This window comes from Mauremys reevesii, linkage group 6, assembly GCF_016161935.1.
Source record: "Mauremys reevesii isolate NIE-2019 linkage group 6, ASM1616193v1, whole genome shotgun sequence".
NCBI classification, from domain to species: domain Eukaryota; kingdom Metazoa; phylum Chordata; order Testudines; family Geoemydidae; genus Mauremys; species Mauremys reevesii.
Genome location: NC_052628.1, coordinates 120,815,402 through 120,838,234, shown reverse-complemented (window position 1 = coordinate 120,838,234; position 22,833 = coordinate 120,815,402). Strand labels below are relative to the sequence as shown.

Genomic DNA, 22,833 nt, shown 5'->3' with positions numbered 1-22,833 from the left:
TATACTTCATAATCCTCAATTACAGATGCTATTTTCAGACATTTACATGCAGATATTAGAACAAAATGAAAATGAGAAACAAAGAGAGAATGGAAATGCAGCTATTTATATGTATAAAAGAAAAACAACAGGTAAATTCTAGGCATTTAGATTGGATTTGGGGTTCCGGTAGCAGAGCTGAGAGTAACGATGTGTGTTTGTGGATTTCAGTATGAAACAGTCAAATGCAGCATATATTTCCAGCATGCAAATAATCTGAAGGTTTAGGTCAAAAACAGGTCAGTTATTCTGAAGTATCAGAGTAAATGTGATCCTGGCAAGGTGCATTAAATAATTCCCACTTTTCTAGGGAGATCTCTGGGGTTTGCCCCAGTTCTAATTGGATGTGGGTTAAAATGAAGCACAGCTGTTAATTTTTTAAAACCTAGTCTATAAAAGAGAGCTTTATAAAATATTTTGTTCATAGTAAGAAAAGATGATTCCATCACTTGAAATCAAACTTTCATCCCTTTCTAAAGAGTCACTACCAAGTGTTGACTAAAACAAAGGAAAATTGGAGTTCATCCCTGATGGACTGTGTATATAGCATTTACCCCAAAGAAGAATTGGGTTTGGGGATAGTGCTAGGCAGAGTAGAAAATGTGATGTAAATAATCAAATGATGGGGCAGTGGGGCAGCGAATACAGTTTGATATACAGCTCTTCAGCTCCCTTCCCACTTCACATCCAAGGGAGGGCAGGAGGAGTGTTTTGCAATGAAATTTCCATTCCCATAAAATTTAAGACAGAATTGCACTGATGCCCATACAGCCGCATGTGGTACTGGGCCTCCGAAAAGCTGGGGAGATTAATTAGAGCTGCTTTGGATTAAAGTCTCTGAACCATGTCGAACGTTACATTTCCCCCTCCCCCTTTGTGAGTCTGACATAGGGCTTCTGTGGAAAGTGTGCCCACTGCTTGTTAGTTCTACCTTTATTTGTTTATTCTTCCTGCATTGTGACACTCTGACATGACTGTGTTAAGTTCTAGCCCTTCTAATGAAAATGACGGTAGTTCCATAGCCATATTAGATCAGTGGATGGTGGTGGGCGGCTAGGAAAACCCTAGAGATGTTGTCTTTTGGTTTTGGGAAAGAGCATGGAGGCAGATCTTGTTGACCAAATCCAAGTCTCCATTCCGTGTGTGTGTGTGTGTGTGTGTGTGTGTGTGTCTTATAGACACATAGACTTTAAGGTCAGAAGGGACCATTATGATCATCTAGTCCGACCTCCTGCACAAAGCAGGCCACAGAATCTCACCCACTCACTCCTGTAACAAACTCCTGACCTATGTCTGAGTTATTGAAGTCCTCAAATTGTGGCTTAAAGACCTCAAGGTGCAGAAAATCAAGGTGCAGAGCAAGTGACACATGTCCCACGCTGCAGAGGAAGGCAAAAAACCTCCAGGGCCTCTGCCAATCTGCCCTGAAGGAAAATTCCTTCCCGACCCCAAATATGGCGATCAGCTAAACCCTGAGCATGTGGGCAAGACTCACCAGCCATCACCCAAGAAAGAATTGTCTGTAGTAGCTCAGATCCCACCCCATCTAACATCCCATCACAAGCCATTGGGCATATTACTGCTAATAGTCAAAGATCAATTAATTGCCAAAATTAGGCTATCCCATCATACCATCCCCTCCATAAACTTATCAAGCTTAGTCTTGAAGCCAGATATGTCTTTTGAGCCCACTACTCCCCTTGGAAGGCTCCAAAGAAGATCTGTTTTCCCCCAAAGACTTCAGCTAGCCGACTGCCTGGTGGAAGGTGTCCTAAGAATCTTTGAGCATGGGTTGGATGAAAGAGAGAAACAAGTAACAATGAGTTTTCAGAGGTGTTTTGGTCTCAGCACTTCTAGTCATGGTGTGTGTTGGGTTTTTTGTTTTTTTTTTAAATTGGATATGTCCAGGTTGAGTGCCAGGGGCTTGTACAAAATATGCCAGCCAAGGGACCAGGTTAACCATGAGTATGTAGAATTGGGCACGGAATTTTCTTATACACCATTCATGATGCACCGTGATGACACCACCAAGTCAACGTCTATCCTTGAGAAGATAGAGAAGCAGCAGCAGTGTGGCTTTTTACAGGGAAAGGCCCCGAGTGCATCACTGTATCTTACTGCACATCATTAGCTGAAAGGGAGGGCAAAAGGACAGATTCTGTAGGCACAAAACAGCAACAAAAAGACCACAAATCACTTGGATTATTTTTGTATTTTGACAGTTCAACCTGCTAGCATATTGTACACTGATTTCCTTTCACACTACCATGTTCCCAACAACAAAAGGCACCTATACAATACAAAGGAATGAAGAAATATCAGTTGGTTTATTTAATTTTTCAGAGTTGTGGTTTGGAATATTGAGCAGCTGAGAAAAGCAAAGCATGTGTGTCCGTCTGAGTTCTGTGTAGCGCCTTTAAATGGTTACTTTCAGTGCAAACGAGACATCCCTTTCCTTTCCTCCCATCACTTGGTCTTCTGACAAGGTTACATATTTTCAGAATGCAAAATACGTAGGAGGGGAAAAAAGGGAAAACATTTAATTTTAGCACTTTTCCCCTACCACTCGACCTGGATCACAGTAATACATCACAGTAATCCCAGCCAATATAACATGAGACTGAAGGTGTTCCAGCCAGGTGTTCTAGTCCAGTTTTCTCTCATCTTTCTTTGTTCGGGGTTGATACACTTCAGGGAAGCCACCTTTCCCCCGGACCCCTGCTTAGTATGCTACTCTGGGATAAAATTCCAATAGCTGCATCAAAAAGAAAATCACTCAAGAGAAAGTTGGCCACTGCCACTCTTTCTCACCAACCCTAACTCAGTGTGCACCCACAAAGGTCTATATCACCCCAGCTACAGCTGCTGTGGCCACCGGCACTAGTGTATTGGCTCATTCATAGAATAACTCTTGAAGAACAGTAGTAGCAAGGCTGCCATCCCTCATCTTCCTTCACTTTTTTCCAACAAACAAACTGGGAAAAGACCTAGTGTGGCACTAAGGAGTGTTTAAAAAAAACCCATTTAGGTGTTAACTGTGGAAGTTCACCACATAGTACAAGATCTGTACTCTTTCACAGGCAGCCCAACCAAAATATTCCCCCAGATAGGTGCAGGAAAGGACAGAGGAATTAAAAGTAGCTTAAAGACCAAAGGAAATTAAAAGTAAAGGCTCCTTCCTTCCTGTCTCGTCGAAGGAAGTAGACATAAATAACTGAGGAAAGCTGACTCTGTGGAAATCTAGGACCACAAGTCAAGGTAAAGAAGAAAACTGAGGTGTCACAGTCCAAAATTGGGGGCAGGAGTGGAGCTGGGACATGAAGACCAAGTCCTAGAGTTTGCATATGAAGAGTATTGCACTGCTATAGTTGAACATGCTTTGAACATGGCTGAAATGTATTCATCGTCAACGTCTCATAGATGATTGTGCAATGAGAGCATATTAAGGACAGTACATAAGAGCTATGTACATTATACCACTTCAGCCATGGTCAGAAAAATCCCAGCTGAGTAGTTTGGATCATCCAAGGAGCTTCAGCTCCTTAGAACTCTATGCACGATATAAGTGAATGGCCTCTGTACAGAACCCCCGCCCCACCTTTCTACAGAGTGCCTGTGGGAAAGCTCAACTCAGAAAGGCAAATGATATCCTTACCTGTATTCACTGGAGTAATGTAGATAACTGCGTTAATATTCTTTGCCTATTTTGAACTGGCCAGCTGCTGTAGAAAGTCAGTTGTGGTAATGAGATATGTATTGCTACTAATTTTGGTTCTATCTCATGGTAAAAAAAGAATGCGGAGTGAATTCGAAACCAGTGGAGAAGTACTGGTAGGAAATCTAACCTCTGAGCTGTCTTCAGTCTTTAACACCAAAGGGTTATTTTAAATGAAAGGTTAGAATGTAGGATACTGGCAGTATTATCAGGGGCGGCTCTACAAAGTAGGCTGCCCCAAGCAGCGCGGAGCGCTGTGCCGCCCTTCCCCAGTCCCGCGGCGGGTCCCCTCTTCCCGCGGCTCCGGCATCCTGGGGAGGGCGGCATTTGGCTCCGGTGGAGCTGCCGCTGGCATGCCGGCGGCAGGTCCACGGAGCCGGGACGAGCGGACCTGCGCGGTCATGCCGGCGGCCGGTCCACCGGAGCCCGGGCCGAGCGGACCTGCCGCTGTCATGCCGGCGGGAGCTCCACCGGAGCCGCGGTAAGACGAGACCCGCCGCAGGCATGACTGCGGCAGGTCCACTCGTCCCGGGCTCCGGTGGACCTGCCGCTGGCATGCCGGCGGGAGCTCCACCGGGGCCAAATGCCGCCCTCCCCAGGATGCCGCCCCAAGCGGGCGCTTGGCCCGCTGGTGCCTAGAGCCGCCCCTGAGTATTATTTGACCTATGTCTCCAAGGCCAGACTCCACAGCATGCTTCCATCGCCTGAAAGCATGTGTCACAGGAAGGATGTTCTTAAAACCAAAGTGCTGGTTGAGTCTTCACCATCCTGCCTTTGTAACTTCTTTTCCTCCTCCACCCAGCATCTAGATAGGGTGACCAGATGTCCTGATTTTATAGGGACAGTCCCAGTTTTTGAGCCTTTCTCTTATATAGGCCCCTATTACCCCTCACCCCATCCTGATTTTTCACACTTGCTGTCTGGTCACCCTACATCTAGGCCCAGGTGCTTCTCATGACATAGAATAGTGATTGGGCATGTCACAGAACAGAAAAGGGACTTAGGACCAGGTTCTCATCTGGTGTGAATCGGTGTAGCTGTGTTGACATCAGTGAAGCTGTGCCAGTTTACACCAGCTGAGAATCTAACCCTGAAAGTGAAGCAGAGAAATGGAAGCCAGCAGGAGTATCACTTGCAAAAATGGCTAGTGATTGTGGTTTTTTCCAAAGGCCCTTAAGCATGTGGAAAACTTATGTGTTTCCTCATCACCCTGAAGTGGGAAGGATTACACAGGCACATGAAAGCTGTTTGCGTACAGGTGGAAGTATACACAATAAAAGGTTGGCGGGTGTCAGGGAAAATCCTTTACTTCTTGGGGACTGGAAGAGTAGCTCTGGGGAAAACTGCTGTTTTCTTCTGAGGGTGAAGTCAAGAAACCCAGACTGCTCCAGGCTCTGCTCCTGATTTTTATCACTTTGGGAAAGTCACTTGAACTCTCTGAGCCCAGTTGGCTACAGGCATAAGAAGGTACCACTCCATTAAAGGCAAGGGGATTGCCCTACCTGTGCCAGCAGTAAATGTGGCACTCTGTGCCTCAGTTTCCCTTTTGTAAGAGAGGCCTGGTACTACTTTTATCAAACAGGTATTGTAAGAGTTAACTGTTTGTAAACAACGACTATGTCCTCTGATCAAATGTAATGCTGTGTAAATACAAACACTTGGCCTGTGACTTCCTGCAAATATGCAGAACGTCTCTTTGGTGCTGCTGCTGGTGTTGTTACAGACAGACCTTATTCAGTCCAGACAGTGGTATCTCTTTGTTCATTTCCCTTTAGACAGAATGCCCATCTCTCAGGCATGGATGCACCAGGCAGGTTGCTACTGTTAGTCAATCTGCAGCGTACACAACATCCCATCCTCCTGATGTAGATGGGTTGGGGGAGAGGGATGCAGAGAGAAATCTCACATTATAGTTCAGAAGCTTTTTTTTTTCTCACTGCTCTCCTTTTATATATTCTCCTTCTTACATTTCTGTGTTTTCTTTCTCCTTCATGCTATGGCAGTGGTGCTCCATGCTGATGAGACAATACTTGGTGCAACCCCAGGCAGTCATTTTTCAGGTAATTTCTTAGGGTACCAAACACCCGACTCATGCTTTTTCAGGTATCAAGCTGGTTGGGTTTCCCCAATTATGCAGGGGTTCTTTGGTTGTACCTGGGTAGGTTGGGTATTTTCTTTCCCTGGCTATTCCTAGCCGAGAGACCATGGGGCTGTGTTGCAACTAGAAAAAAACAAAGAAGCAACATTCTTAGATTAATGATCAGTCCCCACGGCAGCACAATTCTAGAATGTAACTAAGATTTTTGGCTACTAATTATGAATAATCAATGGTTAGGGTTAGTAGGGATGAATTTCTGATACAGTCACAAAATTCAGGAGGAGGAAGGATCTTCATTCTTGATGGTGAGAGGAAAAGCCCCTCCAAGAGCTGTTAGTTTAGCAAGCTTTGCCTTTTTTGGCTTCATGGCGGGATGTATGGCAGTGATGCGCTGTGTGCGCGGAAGAGGGAGCAGAAAAGATGATAAAAGGCCCACCCCATGTGACAAAGCCCTTGTTTTGTTCAGTGGTGGTTACATGCACGTCCAAGGCTCTAGTGTTCCAATACCAGCCCCAGCTGCAGAACACAGAAACTAACCTTTTCTTTAGGGACTGACTTGGAACCATCAGTGTTATTAGGACTGCCTGCTCTTTCTGTGTGTCTCTTTGCCGTGCGTGTGTGTGATAAGCTTGGCGGGGAAGAGGATCCCCTGTTCTTACTTGTTTGTGAAGTGCTGGACCCACAATGCTGCTGTATGAAGTAATAATAATTATAATCAGCCCCAGAGCTTAATGCACCTGGGTTCTGCAAGGAATGAGGGGAATTTAAGTTTGGACTCTTTTGGGTTTAGAAAATAGAGGCTCTCTTTCTGCTCTGTACTCCAAATTCTTAGCTTCTATTGAGGCAAATGTTGGCTCCAGTTGTTTAACTGGCTTGTTAACATACCCTACAGCTCTGCAGCGTGAACTGCTTTTTCCAGGACTATTGTACTTTCCGTTTCCAAAGCCGTACGAACAGTGGTAAATGCCAGTCTAAACCTGGCACGAGATGGGCGTTGTTCATTTCATCACAGCTGGCTTGGCCTGGTACCAGCACATGCTAGGCATGCGCATATGGAGCGTACTGCCATGAAACGCAGGAACGCTGAGCACAATAGTGGGCGCCATCAAGAGTGCTGCCATGTAGCCACAGTCTCCTAGCAGCTGCTGTTTTGGGGAAAACCCATACAGCAGTTAATGTTCTTCTCTCTTTGTTTGGGCACATTGCTTTCTGAGGGGACAAGTGGAAAAGCCATTGACCAGCAGGCAGCTGTGTTACTCATGATGTGATAAAGGACTATGCTTTTTCTGACTGAGGCTTTATCCATATTCCTCTTGCCTCGAGTACCAACAAACATGGGTAGGTGTTGCTGGCAGATCTCTCAGTTCAGGGCCTTTGTGCTGGCCAGGCCATAGCAACAGGCCTGTAAAGTTGGCAGTCACAGCCCCAGAGGAATTTCCACAATGTAGGGGGCTCCCCAGTGGTGTCATGGCTCTGTATCATCCCGCAGCCCCTGGTGTAGGGTGAGCGTCAAGAGCAGTCCCCTGGGAATGGGGGCATGGCTGGAACACCACTGCATTCTGGCTATTCCCAGCCGCTGAAAGAGCCCCTGGGGCCCCAGGCTAGGTGCAAGCTTGGACCGCGCTGAGGCTGCTCTAACCTGTAACAGGCTAGCCAGCCCCTGAACACGGAAGGCTAAAGCCACCTTTGCCTTCTCCTTATTCTGCCATCCTGGGCTGAGTTAGTGATGAATTTCCACCCACGTTTTCCTTAAAGGCAGTAGTAGCTTCAATTGTTCCAACCTGCAGAAGGTGTCTCAAAACTCTGGCCAGTGCAGCAACTTTGGTATATCCTATTTTGTAGGCTAAGATAGGCACTCCAGACCCATAGGGTTACAATGCACCACAAGAGTCATCAAGAGTCCCTGCCAAGATGCAGGATTTGTTGGGTCTAAACCATCCAAGACAGATGGCTACAGCCTCCTTTGGAAAATCTCCAGTGAAGGAGCTTGCATGACCTCCCCAGGCAGTCAGTTCCATTGTCCTACTGTTCCATTGTCCTCCAGTTAGGAAGTTATCAATAAACTTTCTATGCTGCAGTCAAAAAGAGCAACATTGGCACCAGGTGCATCTTTACAGACACGGTGTGAAGTAGTGGGAAAATACCTGCTGACTTTCCAAGGCTGTTTGAGTGGGGCAAACAGTGAGTTCTGTGCAAAAACTCTTAGCTACAGTAAAAGTTTGTAGTTATTGGTACCAATTCTTGTACAAAGTTTAAGGCTTCTGTTACTGGGAGTGTAGAAAATAGTCTGCTTGTTTGATAAGCCTTGTTTGCTGTTATGTTTTTGGGTAATTATAGTTAATGTGAGGTCTAATCCTGATATTTCTTGTTCCAAAACCAGTTACTAGAGGTTGTAGGTCCAATAAAGTGAAAGGAGAAGAAAGGTAAAGTGTATAAGCATTGTAGACAGTTCCCGGGCCCGTAAAACTTTCATTTTGCTGACAGTGAACATATCAGTTGCAAGTGCAGTGGCAATAGTAGTGGAAACCATGCTGCTAGCATAGAAATCTGTAGCATTATTGCTGAGAGTTGGCCAAATTTAGACCAGCTGTAACTGGGTCAGTAGAAGTGCATCCATTTATACTAGGTCTGAATTTGGCTCAATACGTTGGCACAGCTTGACGTTTTACATCAGGCAGCTTCAGACGATAACTCTTTTTACAAAGTGTTAATGGTGCTCGTTATACTCATTGCAGAGTTTGTCTGCACTACAGTCAGAGGTGTGATTGCAGCAGGAGTAGATCTATCAGAACCAACTTGGGTACCGCTAGCAGTGATGTCTTGGCAGCACAGACTTCAGCATGGGCTAGTTGTCCAAATACATACCCAGGATCCCGGATGGGCTTGTTCATCCCATGCTGAAACCCGTGCTGCTATTGGTACCTAATCTAGTTAGATTAGAACTAGCTCAGGTATGTCTACACCTGCTGCAGTCACACCCGTGATTGCAGTGCAGACGTACCCAAAGCGCTATAGGTAAGCATTAAGCTGCATCAGTACTGTGCCTTTAAGTGAACTGTCATCAACATTATAATCAACTTCAGCTCTTTCTAGTGAAAGAAGGATTCTAACCACTGAACAGGGCAGATCTATGTACTCTACTGTAACAGCACGTATTAAATAAATGCTACTTTTTCGGAGGACATTTTGCGTGCTCTCTTCTCCTTTTCAGAATATGCTAAAGCACAACTTGACTTCAAGAAGTCAGGGTTTCCCTGTGCCAAACTGCTCACACAGTCCCATACTGCAGTGCTTATTACTCCAGCAAATTAGTTTTCAGAGGCACTGTACATCCTTACAAGACAACAACATGAGAAGATCGGCAGTGGTATTTAGGACCCTCTGAAGGATTAGGGGATGTGATAGGGTTTTAATAATCAAGGCTAGAGAAGATGAAGGCATGGATGCCGTGGAGTGGAAGTAGTGGTGTACGCAGCACTATTGAGGAAGTGTTGATGAGCAGATAGGCGCACCCACAGATGTGTCGAGACAAGGAGCGTTTCAGACTCAAGGGGGCGCAGAAGACTCTGAAAAATGAAGGAGACAGGACATGTGGGGTTATGCCTTAGTATTTTCACCTGGCTGAAAAATCTTGAACCCAGAGAGTATCACACAATTGATTCTCTGGCAAGATACCACGATGGTGTCACCAGCAGTGGTAAACTTGGCAAAAAATATTTGGCACACCCGCCGGCAAGTGCTCCCTGGGGGCAGCCCGTAACGATGCCAGGTGACTCTGGCGCCTTGTGCAGCTTGCATCTGAAGCCTGCTCTTCAAGAGGAGCGTGAACCTGCCATTACTGGGTTATCAGTATGAATTCCTGCTAATTTTAATAACAACTGTGTTACAGAGACACAAATATAGACAAACCCTGATATTTATACCAAACCCTAAGCTGAGCTTTCTGTCTCAGACCATGCACTGAAACCATCTAATGGCTCACCGATAACTTTGACAAATTTTTGTATTTAGGAGCAATCATGTTTACACAAGATATTTTCTGCATTTCTCCTTACATTATTAACATTTTAAAAGGAATTTATAGAGTGCCTTGAAAATATATGGGGCCTATTTCACCACTGCATTACTCCAGTGTTGCAATGCGGTTACAGTGGCTTAAACTGCAGTAGTGCAGTGCTAAATCACCCCAGTTTTTAAGTTTATTTGTTACTACTACTTATTCTTCATCGAAATCATAACCCCCGATTGCTCTGCACAGGGTTATAATCTCACAAATACGGGAGCATGGCGTTGAGGGAAGATGAACTCAAAAAAGCAGATTCTAGTTTTATGTAAATGGCCCTGAAAATTACGGGAGGAGGGAACTGCAGATAAACGTTCTGCCACATACGCAGAATTCTTTCTAAATATAGGGCCAGATCCCCAGCTGCTGTGAACTGTCAGAGCTCCATTGGCTTTTAAAGGCATCAATGGCCGTTGTCAATCTTACTTCGGTGGAGCCGTCGGAGGCTCTGGCCCTAGATGTTTAAAGTTTCCCATATGAGATTGGTGGATCTTTAATATACCCAGGTGACACTCGATCTTATTTATTTTAAAATAAATTTGGCATTGGAAATGCTTTGGGAGATGTGGTTCCAAGGCTGACCGTGAGCCCCTGCTTGCAGAACTAGGTTTGCCTAAGTGCGCTTCATTGCTTACAACTTGAAGGAACTACTGTGTTCTTCAGTGGGATGTGGTTGCAAAACATTTCTGCTTCCGTCTTCTCTATGGGCATGTCTTTCTCTACAAGTGTGATTAGTGGAACGAGAACATTCTGATTGTGTTACCATGAACTATTACTGAACTGTAACAGGCAAATGACTTACTGTCAACAGTTATAGTCACCAACTTTGGTCTACAAGATGCTGCCACACTGAAAGATTTTGTTGCTTCACAATAATAATCTTGGATCCTTTTAGTAAAAAAAACAAAACAAAACATTTTTTGTTCTACCAAAGCAGCAGAGACAAAGATCAGACACACGTAGCGTGGGTTAGTAATGACAGCTGTAGCAGCACACTTTAAATGTTCTTTGCCTTTCACATGGCTAATCTAATAGAACAAAAGGCTTAGGGGTTGTTTTTTTTTGCATTTGTATGTAATTGTGTTATACTGCATGTATCAGAAAAAGGTTGTCGAATATCAAATATACTATTTCTGAGTTATCTCTTGCTTCCTTTTCCAGACGACAGAATATTCAGCCATGGCATCATTAGCTGGTGGATTAGATGATATGAAGGCCAATTTAACAAGCCCTACTTCCGCAGAATTAGGAGCTAGTGTTCCAGGACCACAATCCTACCCTATCGTGACAGGTAAGACATCTTGGGAGCCTGATATATGTTGAAAAAGAATGTGTTTGTTGGCCAACTGGGGGAAGAGCTGAATGGTATTTTGCTGCTCCTGGCAACTCACTGCCATTTATAAGAGAGACATAAACATAAGAAGTGCCACTATTCTTTTCAGAAAGTCTCAACATTGGTGTGAGTTCATAGCCATTCAAGCAGTTCCAGGCCCAGACGCTCAGCTGGTGTAAATCAGAGAAGCTTCCTTTAAGTTGGTCGATCGAGACCAGTTTGCACCAGTGGAGGCTCTGGCCCTCCAAATCTAAACCCCGAGTACCAACACGTCACAAAAAGTGAGGACTTGTCTCTGCTTTGGGTGTTGCAGGTTGTTTATCATGAAAGTGTTTGGCATTTGTGACTGGCCTGAATTTTGATGGTATTTCAGATTGGATTGAATTTCTGGTGCATCCGATCCCTCCAAATACAGATGCTTTGGACCCCTTCTGGAATTCCACTCTTGCTGTAGGGTTTGGCATTTAAAAGAAGCAAGTAGTGTTAAGTCAACTGTATTTGTGTAACAGTCATAGCCATTGAGCGGAGGTTAGGGACCAGTGGCCACTAGATTTTGATAACATTCGTCGGCTAAGTCAGCTACATCACTTGGGACTAGACTGCACAAAATGCAATAGAATCTCAAAATATTTCCCATAAGAATCACTCACGGCTTAGTACATGAGCCTCTAGAATTCAAGGGTGTATTTTACCTACCCTTAAACTTTTTATTTTGTTTTTTTCATGACACTTGGTGACAGTCCAAATTTCAGCCTCAGATTTTCCTCCATTTTGTCTACTGTGGAGTTTCATTTTGGCCCAGTTCCTCCAAGGATTTTAGGTACTAACTCCCCTTGAAATCGGTGTGAATTAGGTGCCTAAATACCATTGAATATCTGGGCCTTAGCTGCTGAGCAGAATGTTGTGACATTTTTAGGCTGCTGCCATCTTGTCTTGAAAGCACGGCAGTCGTGTGGAGTCTGTGAACAATTTTGAAAACACAAGTTAATGCAGAGTTACTTCTGCGCAATGTGGAATCAACCTTGGGAACTTATTGCCAAGAGCTTAGCAGGATTCAAATAAGATCATATAATTATATGGTTAATGAGGAAATCCACATTTCTAGTAAGTAGGATATACCTACAGTGACAAAGTTCCTCCTCTACCGTGGTGGGTCCTGCGCTTATTGGCGGATTTGCTCACCTCAGAGATCTTCCCCTCTGGTGGAACCCACAGTCTGGGTCAGCTCCTCCTGTGTCTGATCAGGAGTTGGGAGGTTTGGGGGGAACCCGGGCCCACCCTCTACTCCGGGTTCCAGCCCAGGGCCCTGTGGATTGCAGCTGTCTAGAGTGCCTCCTGTAACGGCTGCATGACAGCTACACCTCCCTGGGCTACTTCCCCATGGCCCCCTCCAAACACCTTCTTTATCCTCACCACAGGACCTTCCTCCTGGTGTCTGATAACGCTTGTACTCCTCAGTCCTCCAGCAGCACCACACCCTCTCACTCTCAGCTCCTTGCGCCTCTTGCTCCCAGATCCTCACACATGTACCACAAACTGAAATGAGCTCCTTTTTTAAACCCAGGTGCCCTGATTAGCCTGCCTTGATTGATTCTAGCAGCTTCTTGATTGGCTGCAGGTGTTCTAATCAGCCTGTCTGCCTTAATTGTTTCCAGAAAGCTTGTGATTGTTCTGGAACCTTCCCCATTACCTTACCCAGGGAAAGGGGACCTACTTAACCTGGGGCTAATATATCTGCCTTCTATCACTCTCCTGTAGCCATCTGGCCTGACCCTGTCACATTATACATACACATATATATTGGGAGGAATATAAATCATCATGCTTCAGTACATAAGGCAAACACTGAGTGATGGGAGTTAGGAGCAGTGTTCCCTCTGGCCAGGTTGTTCCATAATTGCTCACTACAGAGCCTCTTATATCTTTCTCTGAAGCACCAGGTACAGGTCACTGCCAGAGACTGGAATTGCCATGGCAGATCAGACAAATCAAATTGCTTTTAGGATCTGATCCAATGCCCATTGAATTCAAGGGGAGTCATTCCAGTCCTGAGAGCACAGTTCACTCATCATAACCATGGTTGTTGAAGGGGGAAAAAGGCAGAACTTCCTAGAAGCTGTGAGAACAAATGTGTGGCATGTGTTGGTTAGACTGTTTGATGTAATATTGGGAGGTGCTCAATAGCATGGTGATGGGAGCGGTGTAAGCATCTCCACAGAACAGAATAGAAGTGCACTGTGCAGGTCTAATTTACCTGCAGGTGCTCAGCACCTCCATGCTAAGGTGATAGGTGCTAAAGGAGAATGTAAGAAGCAAATTAGGAGGGCACGTGGTTGAAAAAAGAGAAATGAGTAACAAGAAATTCTGTGAAGCTGAGAAAATCAGAGATGTTGGGTGGATCACCAAGGAGCAATTAAGGAGGATAAGAACAATGCAGAGGGGGTAAATATTTCTCTGCATCAGTCTTCCCCAGAGAGGATGTTGAGTGAATATCTACCTACCCGAGCCCTACACTTTGCCAGTGGTAGGATGAGGCACTATGAAAGACTAAGGGCTTGTCTAGATGGGGAGTTAGTTGAGTGACAAGCTGGGGTGTTAATCAGTGATGAGCTGCCAAAATACTAACAACCACTTCCCTCCTCCTCACCTCACGAGGGGGTCGTGCCCTCCCGCCCCCCGGGACTCCTGCCCCATCCAACCCCCCACATTCCTTGACACCCCACCCCCAGGACGCCTGCCCCATCCAACCCCCGTCCCTGTCCCCAACTGCCCCCTGCCGCCCCATCCAACCCCTCCTCTTATTCCTGATGGCCCCCCGGGTCCCCTGCCCCATCCAACCACCTCTTCTCTCTGTCCCAACTGCCCCTGGAATCCCTGCCCCTGCCTGCCTCCCACCGCCCCATCCAACCCCGGGTCCTTCCTGACTGCCCCCCCAGGACCCTTGCCCCCATTCAATTCCCCTGTTCCCTGCCCTCTGACCGCCCCGAGTCCCGACCCTAATCCACCCCCTGCCCTCTATCCAACACCCCCTCCCTGCTCCCCCTTACCGCGCTGCCTGGAGATGGGGACCGCGTCACCCAGAGTCGAGGCTGGGAGCCGCGGGCACAGGGCTGGAGTTGGGGGCCGGGGCTGCCCCAGGGTCCGGGGGCTGGGCCGGGGCTGCGCTGCCCAGCCTGCTGGAGTCAGGGCTGGGGCCACCCCAGGGTCCGGGGGCTGGCCTGGGGCCATGCTGCCCGGCCTGCCGGAGTCAGGGCCAGCCCGGAGCCACTGGCCAGGCCGGAGTTGGGGATCGGGGGCTGGCCCGGAACTGTGCCGCCCAGCCGGCTGGAGTTAGGGCCAGCCCGGAGTCGGGGGCTAGCCCGGAGCCACTGGCCAGGCCGGAGTCAGAGTCAGGGCTGCCTGGAGACGCGTGGCGCCTAGAGCCCTCCTTGTGCCCCCTGCCCCAGCTCACCTGCAGGAAGCTGCTGCTTCCTTCTCAGCCCTCCCAGGCTTCCCGCCCTAACAGCTGATTGGCGGGAAGCTGGAGGGGGAGCCTTCAGAGGAGGAGGCAGAGGCAGAGCTGGAGCCAGGTGAGCTGGGGCCAGGGGCAGGGCAGGCAGCTGCTGGAGCTTTTGTTAAATTTAAAAGCCCTTTACAACCGGTTCTAAAAGAGTTTCTAAATTTAACAACCAGTTCCCGCGAACCAGTGGAAACTGGCTCCAGCTCACCACTGGTGTTAATCTACAGCGCACTAGCATACCATGCCCCAAAAGTTCCCTAGTGCTCATTGGCCTACCCCTGTTTCAAACAGAGGAACCTGTAGTGTGCCGCTGTAACCGAGTCCATATGGAACAGTTAGTGCCCAGCTAGGGTGACCAAACAGCAAATGTGAAAAATTGGGACAGGGAGTGTGGGGGGGTAATAGGAGCCTATATAAGAAAAAGACCCAAAAATCGGACTGTCCCTATAAAATTGGGACATCTGGTCACCCTATGCCCGGCATGCTAAGGCAGTGTAGATTTACACCCCAGCTTGCTAGGCAAAAATTAACAAAAGGAGATACATTCTCCACCCCTCACAATTAACTTGTAGAACCTATTGCAACAAGTTTCAGAGTATCAGAGTGGTAGCCGTGTTAGTCTGTATCAGCAGAAAGAACGAGGGGTACTTGTGGCACCTTAGGCTACGTCTTCACTACTCGCCTTATCGGCGGGTAGCAATCGATTTCTCGGGGATCGATATATCGCGTCTCACCTAGACGCGATATATCGATCCCCGAATGAGCTCCTGTCGACTCCGGAACTCCACCAACTCGAACGGCGGTAGCGGAGTCGACATGGGGAGCCGCGGACATCGATCCCGCGCCGTGAGGACGGTAGGTAATTCGATCTAAGATACTTCGACTTCAGCTACGTTATTCACGTAGCTGAAGTTGCGTATCTTAGATCGATTTCCCCCCATAGTGTAGACCAGCCCTTAGAGACTGACAAAATGTATTTGTTAAATAAATTTGTTAGGCTCTAAGGTGCCACAAGTACTCCTCGTTCTTACTGCAACAAGACCCCAGACACTAAGAATTTAGAAGGGTCCAAGGATTTCATCCAAACTGCTAAAGTCAATGGAAAGACTCCCATGTACTTGAATGGGCTCTGCCTCAGACTCCCCTAAAAGAGCAGCTTCTTATATGGGTAATCAGATCACCCACCAGATAGGATAAAAAATAACTGGGATATAGGCCTTCTGGGTCAGGGCATAAACCAACCACCAGCTGCCTGGGGCTGGGAAGAAACTTACGTAAATTATTCTGTAGTTGTCGATTATGGCACATTATACTTGCACCTTGCCCTGAAGCAGCCTGTACTGGCCACTGTTGGAGACAGGATACTGGATTGGATGGACCCCTTGTCTGCTCTGGCAGGACAGTTCCTGTGTCCCTGCCTCTCAGAAGCAGCACTCCTTCCTATTCCCACCTAGGCCTTTTGTGTAATGGGGGGATTGTAAAGCAAACCTTTCCCAGAGAGTGTTCTCTGTATGCCCTAGTATAAGCCCTATTCATAGGGCTGCCTCCCCTGAGAAACTGCAGTCGTGTAATTCTTACTCAGGCAAAACTCCTATTTACTCCAAGGAGAGTTTGCCCAAGTAAGGAATGAGTCCCCAGACCTGCAGTGCACCCAGAATGACCAGACCTGCAATGCACAGAAGCAACCATTTCCTCCCCACAATCCTATAGTGATTACCTGGCCATTCTTTTTATGGGCTTATTTATTTACCTGTGATGGACTAGTCAGCGATATTTACTAAAATAGGGTCTGGGGACTCTAGAAAAGCCGCTACTTGTTTTGTTTTAAGCTAGAACTAAATGTGAGTTCTTATGCAAAGTTATAAGTAATTTTAAGAAGTTGAATCGATCTGTTGGTTTTATTTTTACGAAGCCTAGAAAAATTCTGTCACTGATCTTAGACGTGAGAGAGAACCATAACAACACGGGTGTTTCAGGAAGGGTGAGGTATATAATTCTTATCACACTGGAGTTTATTGTCTAATGTTTGGGTTTATAATGGTATTCACATTAGAGTTCCACTAATACGTGCAGTCTTTTTTTTGGTACTTTTGATTTATCCGAAAAATCCATATGGCTAAAATATTTCATTTTTTTGGTAATATCACTGTGTGTATTATGGTGTATCATGAAGTCTCAGACAAGATCAGGGCCCGCTGTGATAAGTGCTGTACATACATATAGAAAAAGACAGTCCCAACACTTTACAATATAAATAGACACGACAGACAAAAGCTGGGAGGGAGACAGTATTATCACCCCTATGTTATAGATGGGGAACTGACTCATTGAGGAAGAAGTCTCTAGCACAACTAGGAATTAAACCCAGATCACATGAGTCCCAGACTAGTACCTGAATCACAAACCACCATTCTTTGGACAATCAATAATAATAATATTGGTTCAGATTAAGTAAGAACCAAGCTGAATTCCAGCCTCTCCTGAGGTTCAAAGACGTCTGGCTAACTTTTAATTCTTGATAGTGCAGAAGCATGCAAAAACTTTCTGGTTCTGGGTGAAATAAGGAGAGAATCTGTCTTGTGGTGTTTCCTGCCTAACCGAAAGCAAGGTCCTACAGTACTGAAAATCTTACAAGAAGGCTTGGCCTTCGAAGACTTCCAGCTCGGTTTTGCAGACCTAAGATTTTAAGGTAGTTTAGATAAAGGTCATCAAAAACCTTGGTGTTTAAGTGTTTCAAACCACTGTACTTTTGAAGTCTGGTCTTTGCTGCTTTTAGATGGTGTTCCAACATATGTTACTATATAATAAACATGCTTGTTATAATAACTTGGTTGTTGGGAGACCCAAGGGCAGGTTTATATTTAAAAAACTGACAAGTGAATTGTAAACTCCAGCAGAAATCTTTGATTCAAATCATCATTTTTATAGGGAATCTTTCTGTTTTGTGTGAAGCAGACCAATGAATACCGAGTGGCCCATGTTTCAGCATACAGAAGGCTATTAATGTGCAGGGTGCTTAAAAAGCCCCATATTCCAGGATGAAGATCTTGAAATATATACTCATGAGAGTTTGAGAAATAGGTTTTATTCTGGCCAAGAAAACTAATCTGGTTCTTTTGATAGGCTGAGATCTGCAGTTCAAGCTTCAGCAGTTTTTATGAAAAAGTCCGGGGCCATTGCTGGGCTTCTATTTGCAAACTGACCGACGTCTAGTTCATATTGTGAGCCTTTAAGCCATCTCATAAAGCGGTTTAATGGAAAATAGGCTGAGAACTAAGGGGATAAGTGAATTATGATCACAGTTTTTCATTGTTCTTATTCCAAGACCATGTTTTGGACAGCAAAGCAACACTGAGAAATGAGATGTGAAAGATCCTCTGTGTAATTGTTGATGTGCAGTGTGAGGTTCACGTTTCCGAGCAGACTGGTAGATCAAATTGGCAGTGATATCATTTGAATAAAAAGCACTGCTTAAACATTGGCATTCATACCAGCACATGCCTTTAAAAATAGGCCTAAGTTATGGCGAAAGGAATTGTTGATGACCGTTCTCAGCGTTGTTTCATCCACAGACTCCCTTGTGTTATGGACCGCTGGCTAACCATCTGATTAGCGAACCACCTGATTTCTCTCCATCGTTTTTATGCCACATTAAATATTAAGTTAAAAAAATTCCCTCTCTTACTGCTTGCTGCCATGGTTCATAAGCACACTCTCCATTTGCAAGCCAATGACATGTGCCTAGCCCATTACTGCTGTAGTCAGCAGTTTCAGAGCAGCTTTTGATTGTTACTAATTACCTGCAGATGCATTTTCTCCGCTCCAGCTTGCTGACTTCAGCTTGGTCGCTATCACTTTGAGAGGACAAAGTGGCGCTGAAATTGACACCTCCTCTCGGCTCTCCAATACAGCATAGAGGACAGATTGACAAATCCACAGGCAGTCCTGACTGCAGCTGGTTGGAGAGTCAGTTTGCATTAGCAGTGCCCAGAAGTGACTGGATTCAACTGTCGACTGGCCTAGCAAAGGAGTCAAATAAGAACATTTCATTTTAGTGGGAGCAGACACAAACTCTATCATTCAGTTAAAAGAGGACACTTAAAGCAAAGCATCCAAGGCAGATTACGGTTTTGTTTTCTCAGCAGAACAGAGGAACCTTGTCATTTACCTCCCCAGAACATTCAGGACCAACGAACCCTTCCTTAGCTTCCCTTCCAGGTTGCGGCAAAAGGTAGTGCTAGAAACGTTGAACTTAGGTTTTCTCTCTATGTAGCATAATAGCGGTACTGGAACACTGGCTGCTTTTGGCCTGATAACCTGTGTAGTCACTGACCCCTGTGCAGAGTCGGAAAAAAATTCTACCCGATCAGAATGGGAGCATTGTATATGCACTTTGCGCGGGTGTATCCAACTGCAGGAGGAGCGAGGCAGAAGAGAATCCTATGCTAGAATCCTCCGAGTGGTCCGAATGGTGTCGTCCGCTTAGAAGGGAGCGTCCCCACAAAGCTCCATGTGTCCACCTTCCTGATGGCAAGGGAGAGAGCAAAAAGAACAAAGCGAGGAGCACAGTCCCCTTGAAAATCCTGATGACAGCACACAAAGGGCAGGGGAGGAGGGAATCACTGAATGGCAGTCACGTTAAATGATCTGCTGTGGGCTTGTAGTGAGGGACTTGGGCCACCAAACCTAATTCATTCAGGGCTTTGGTCTACATTGAATGTAGAGAATGCAAGGAAAATGCACCTGGCTAAGAACACTACTCCAGTTGAGTACACTACTCAACTCTGTGTTTCTTTATGTAGATGTATCTGATACTCTTAGTATAGTATATTATACCAAGTAGCTATTTCTCCACAGAGCCAAGCGTACAAAGCTAATACAAATAACATACATATTTCTCACAATTGATATGCCATATACGTTGCCAGGTTTATATTAATATGAAGTGAACGTGGCAAAATGAAAGGAAACACATGTAATACAAAGGACCTGTATTTATCCTGGGAGCCATGACGAAAGACTGTCGTTACCTGATCCCTCGCCAGACTGTTTTGTTCCTCCAGCAATGCCTCAATTTATTCGGTAGCTTTGTCTCATTAATCTCTAGCCTACTTCATGTCTTGTTCATCCTGACAGGCAGTGGCTGCTGTTTATGTGCCAGTGGTTTGCCAAAGCTTTTGTTGCATTTCAATGCTTGTTTATCATTTCTAATGCTGCGAGCAATATGGTAGGCAGGTAGCAGGCCTGGAGAGCTTTCCAAACATCGAACCTGATGGAAAGTGCTTAAAATGGACAAGGATGCCAAAAACAACCCCCAGGCTGATCTCATGCCACTTGCATTTTTAAATCATTACAGATTAGACTAGGTCTCCCCTACATAGGCAACTTTCCTAAGATCTACAGGGAGTCTGTGGCAGAACCAGGAATCAAACACAGGTCTCCTGCAACCCAGTCCTGGGCCTTAACCGTGGTTAACTTTCTAGGCATGCTGTAAAGTTAGGCTTTTTCCTCAAGCCTCTGGATAGGCTGATGCTTGAGTGATGCACTGGTCTAGTTGATGGGTATTTTTATGATCAGAGCTAGCTTTTGTGGTGTTTGGAACGGTAATCTATCGTTGTGTTTGAAGAGTTGTAAAGCTCCCGGAGCCCAGGATGAGTGCACAAGGGTGTCAAACCTGAGCTAACCGGTCCGACTCCTATTGACTTTAAAGGGAGCAAAGTTAGGCCACTATTGAGTGGTTTTTGAAAACCTCACCCTAAGTAACCAAATAAAATATTGTAAAGAATGTACTAATAGAAGCACCATTCTGGGATACATGCTAAATATTAGTATATTCTTGTTTGTTCCTTTAGGACATAAATCACTCAGTGTCTTGTGTGATCTGAGAAGTTCTTGATCCAAAGAGGATTTATTCTAGCCACGTTTCCTGAGAGGGAGAGGGGAAGGTACATGGTGTGCTTTACCCCCCTCCACTATGGTAATTATCCAAAAATGATACCTGGGGACAGATCTGCTGCGGATGTAAATGGCCATAGCTCCATTGAAATCCATGGAGCTAGGAGTGTGTACACCTGACAAGCACTGTAAGTGCTGGAATGTAGAGTATACAGATGAGGTCACCTTGGTATCCGTTGTTTTACTAGTTCCATCTGCTGTTGATGTCTATGTGATTGGCCATGCCTTAGAAATCCTAAAGGATGAAATAAAATTTCCCAGTTGGGGGTTTTCCCCTTGAAGCTTTTAAAATCTTCCTTTTCTAACCTCCTACCAGAAGATAATATGCCCCTAGGAATAAAAACGCCTCTGAGTTAGGATCTCAAAAGGCTCCTATCACAGTTACTATCACAAAACATCTTCTGGGAATGTGTGTTAGGAGGAAAGGGAAATGCATAAGAGATCTTTAAGTAAACCCACCTTTTCTCCCATTTGTCTGTCATTGATATTTCCATGATCTTAGAATCTGGCTCATTCATAATTATTGGTTTTAAATATATATATTTTAAATATAAATCAGAGAAATATAAATGTCTCATGTTTATAAGGAGATGAGGTATTCGGTGCTGGATGAAGTATAAATACCTAACTAGACCAAATAAGTAATTGACATGAAATAGGGTATGCAATTGTCATGGAATAAACTCTTACATAGGGTTGCTAGAGTAAATACTGCCTTGCTTTCTTCTGGCTTGAATGACTCTGCAGACAGGCTTCCCTCATATCATAACAGAATCACTGCCCTTTTTTTTTTTTTGGTAAGTTTTACCTTTTCTTTATTCTGGTCATGCTGAAAACAGAAAAAGTTTAACCAACTGATAGAGTGCAGCTCTCTTCAACACTTATATAGCCTCTGGGATTGATGCCAAGGTAGCTAAGAAAGGGCTATTTATCTTTTAGGTAGAGCACCTTATCTGACCTGCCTTTTATGACCCCTTTTTTGATGATGATCTGAGACAGCTACATTACTTTTCATGTCAAATTGAAAATATAACGTGAAAATAAAAATACTAAAATAAAATAAATTAAAAACTCACATTTATTTTTGAATAATACTAGAAAAAAAGGACTTTTCAGCCATCCTTTCACACTCAAATTCCCAGTGAAGTCAATGCGTGGATTAGGTGTGCAAAAAATGTAGGCACGGGGTCCTAATTTCATAAATGTCAAGTGCAAAAATGGAACAGACCTAATAGTGCTGGGAAAATTATTGTGGAACCTGCAATATCTGATCACTGAGGAAAATACCCATTGGTTTTACTTGTATGCTTTTATTTAAAGAATTGTTAAATATTTTTATCTAGTTGGTTCTGAAGGTCATTTTTTCATAGTTGTTAATTTCAGGTCAAACCCTGGTCTCATAGAGAACAATGAAGTGTTGCCATTGACTTCATTTGCAACCAAGATTTAGCCCATAAAGAACATTTACAGACGCTTAAATTTTTGAAAGCATTTAGAGAGGAAGGATGGTCATGTGGTTAAGGTACTCGCTGTGCCTCATAAAATCTGGCTTCAGGTCCCAGCTCTGCCACCAGCTTCTGGTGTGACCTTGAACAGGCCTGGTGTGCCTTCATTCCCAGTCTGAAAATTGGGCTAACACTTGCTTTGTGTGTCTTGTCTAAGAGTGCAAGATCTGTGGGGTAGGGAATTGCTTGCTATTTGTCTGTAGTCCCTTCTGTACTAATAATTAGAGGGGGTTCGAAAACGGATTTTCTATCCCCTGAAAAATGCCAAGGTTTTGAAAATCATAAAAAAAATCATCCTCAATTGGGACAAAGTCTGAAACGTCAACATTTTTTCTGAAACTAAAATTCCAAACAAATTTTTATTTTGGGTCAATTGAAACATTTCATTTTCATAAATTCAAAACATTTCATCTTGATTTTGACCATTTTTTATTTATAAAGTAAATTAAATTTCAAAATAAAAAGTTGTTTCAAAATGAAAAATTGAAACTTTTCATTCCAAAAAATGTCAAAATGGGACATTTGAAAATTTGTTTTTCTCCAATTTTTTTCTAAACAAAATTTCACATATCTCAATAAGGTTTTGCAAAGCATTTCAGTGTAGCCAAAACAGTATTGACGGTAGC

The 22,833-nt window shown here is 44.8% G+C and overlaps 1 protein-coding gene across 5 annotated transcripts in view; it reads left to right on the top strand.

The window, feature by feature from the left end:
• PAX5 (paired box 5) overlaps positions 1-22,833 on the top strand; it is a 224,138-nt gene that overhangs the window by 105,949 nt on the left and 95,356 nt on the right. For 3 of the 5 annotated variants that reach the window (XM_039545495.1, XM_039545496.1, XM_039545499.1), the window contains exons 7-8: positions 5,758-5,814; positions 11,077-11,206. In XM_039545495.1, coding sequence (XP_039401429.1) covers positions 5,758-5,814; positions 11,077-11,206 — 187 coding nt within the window. The remainder of the gene's footprint in view (positions 1-5,757; positions 5,815-11,076; positions 11,207-22,833) is intronic. The other 2 variants (XM_039545497.1, XM_039545498.1) reach the window with 1 other exon arrangement.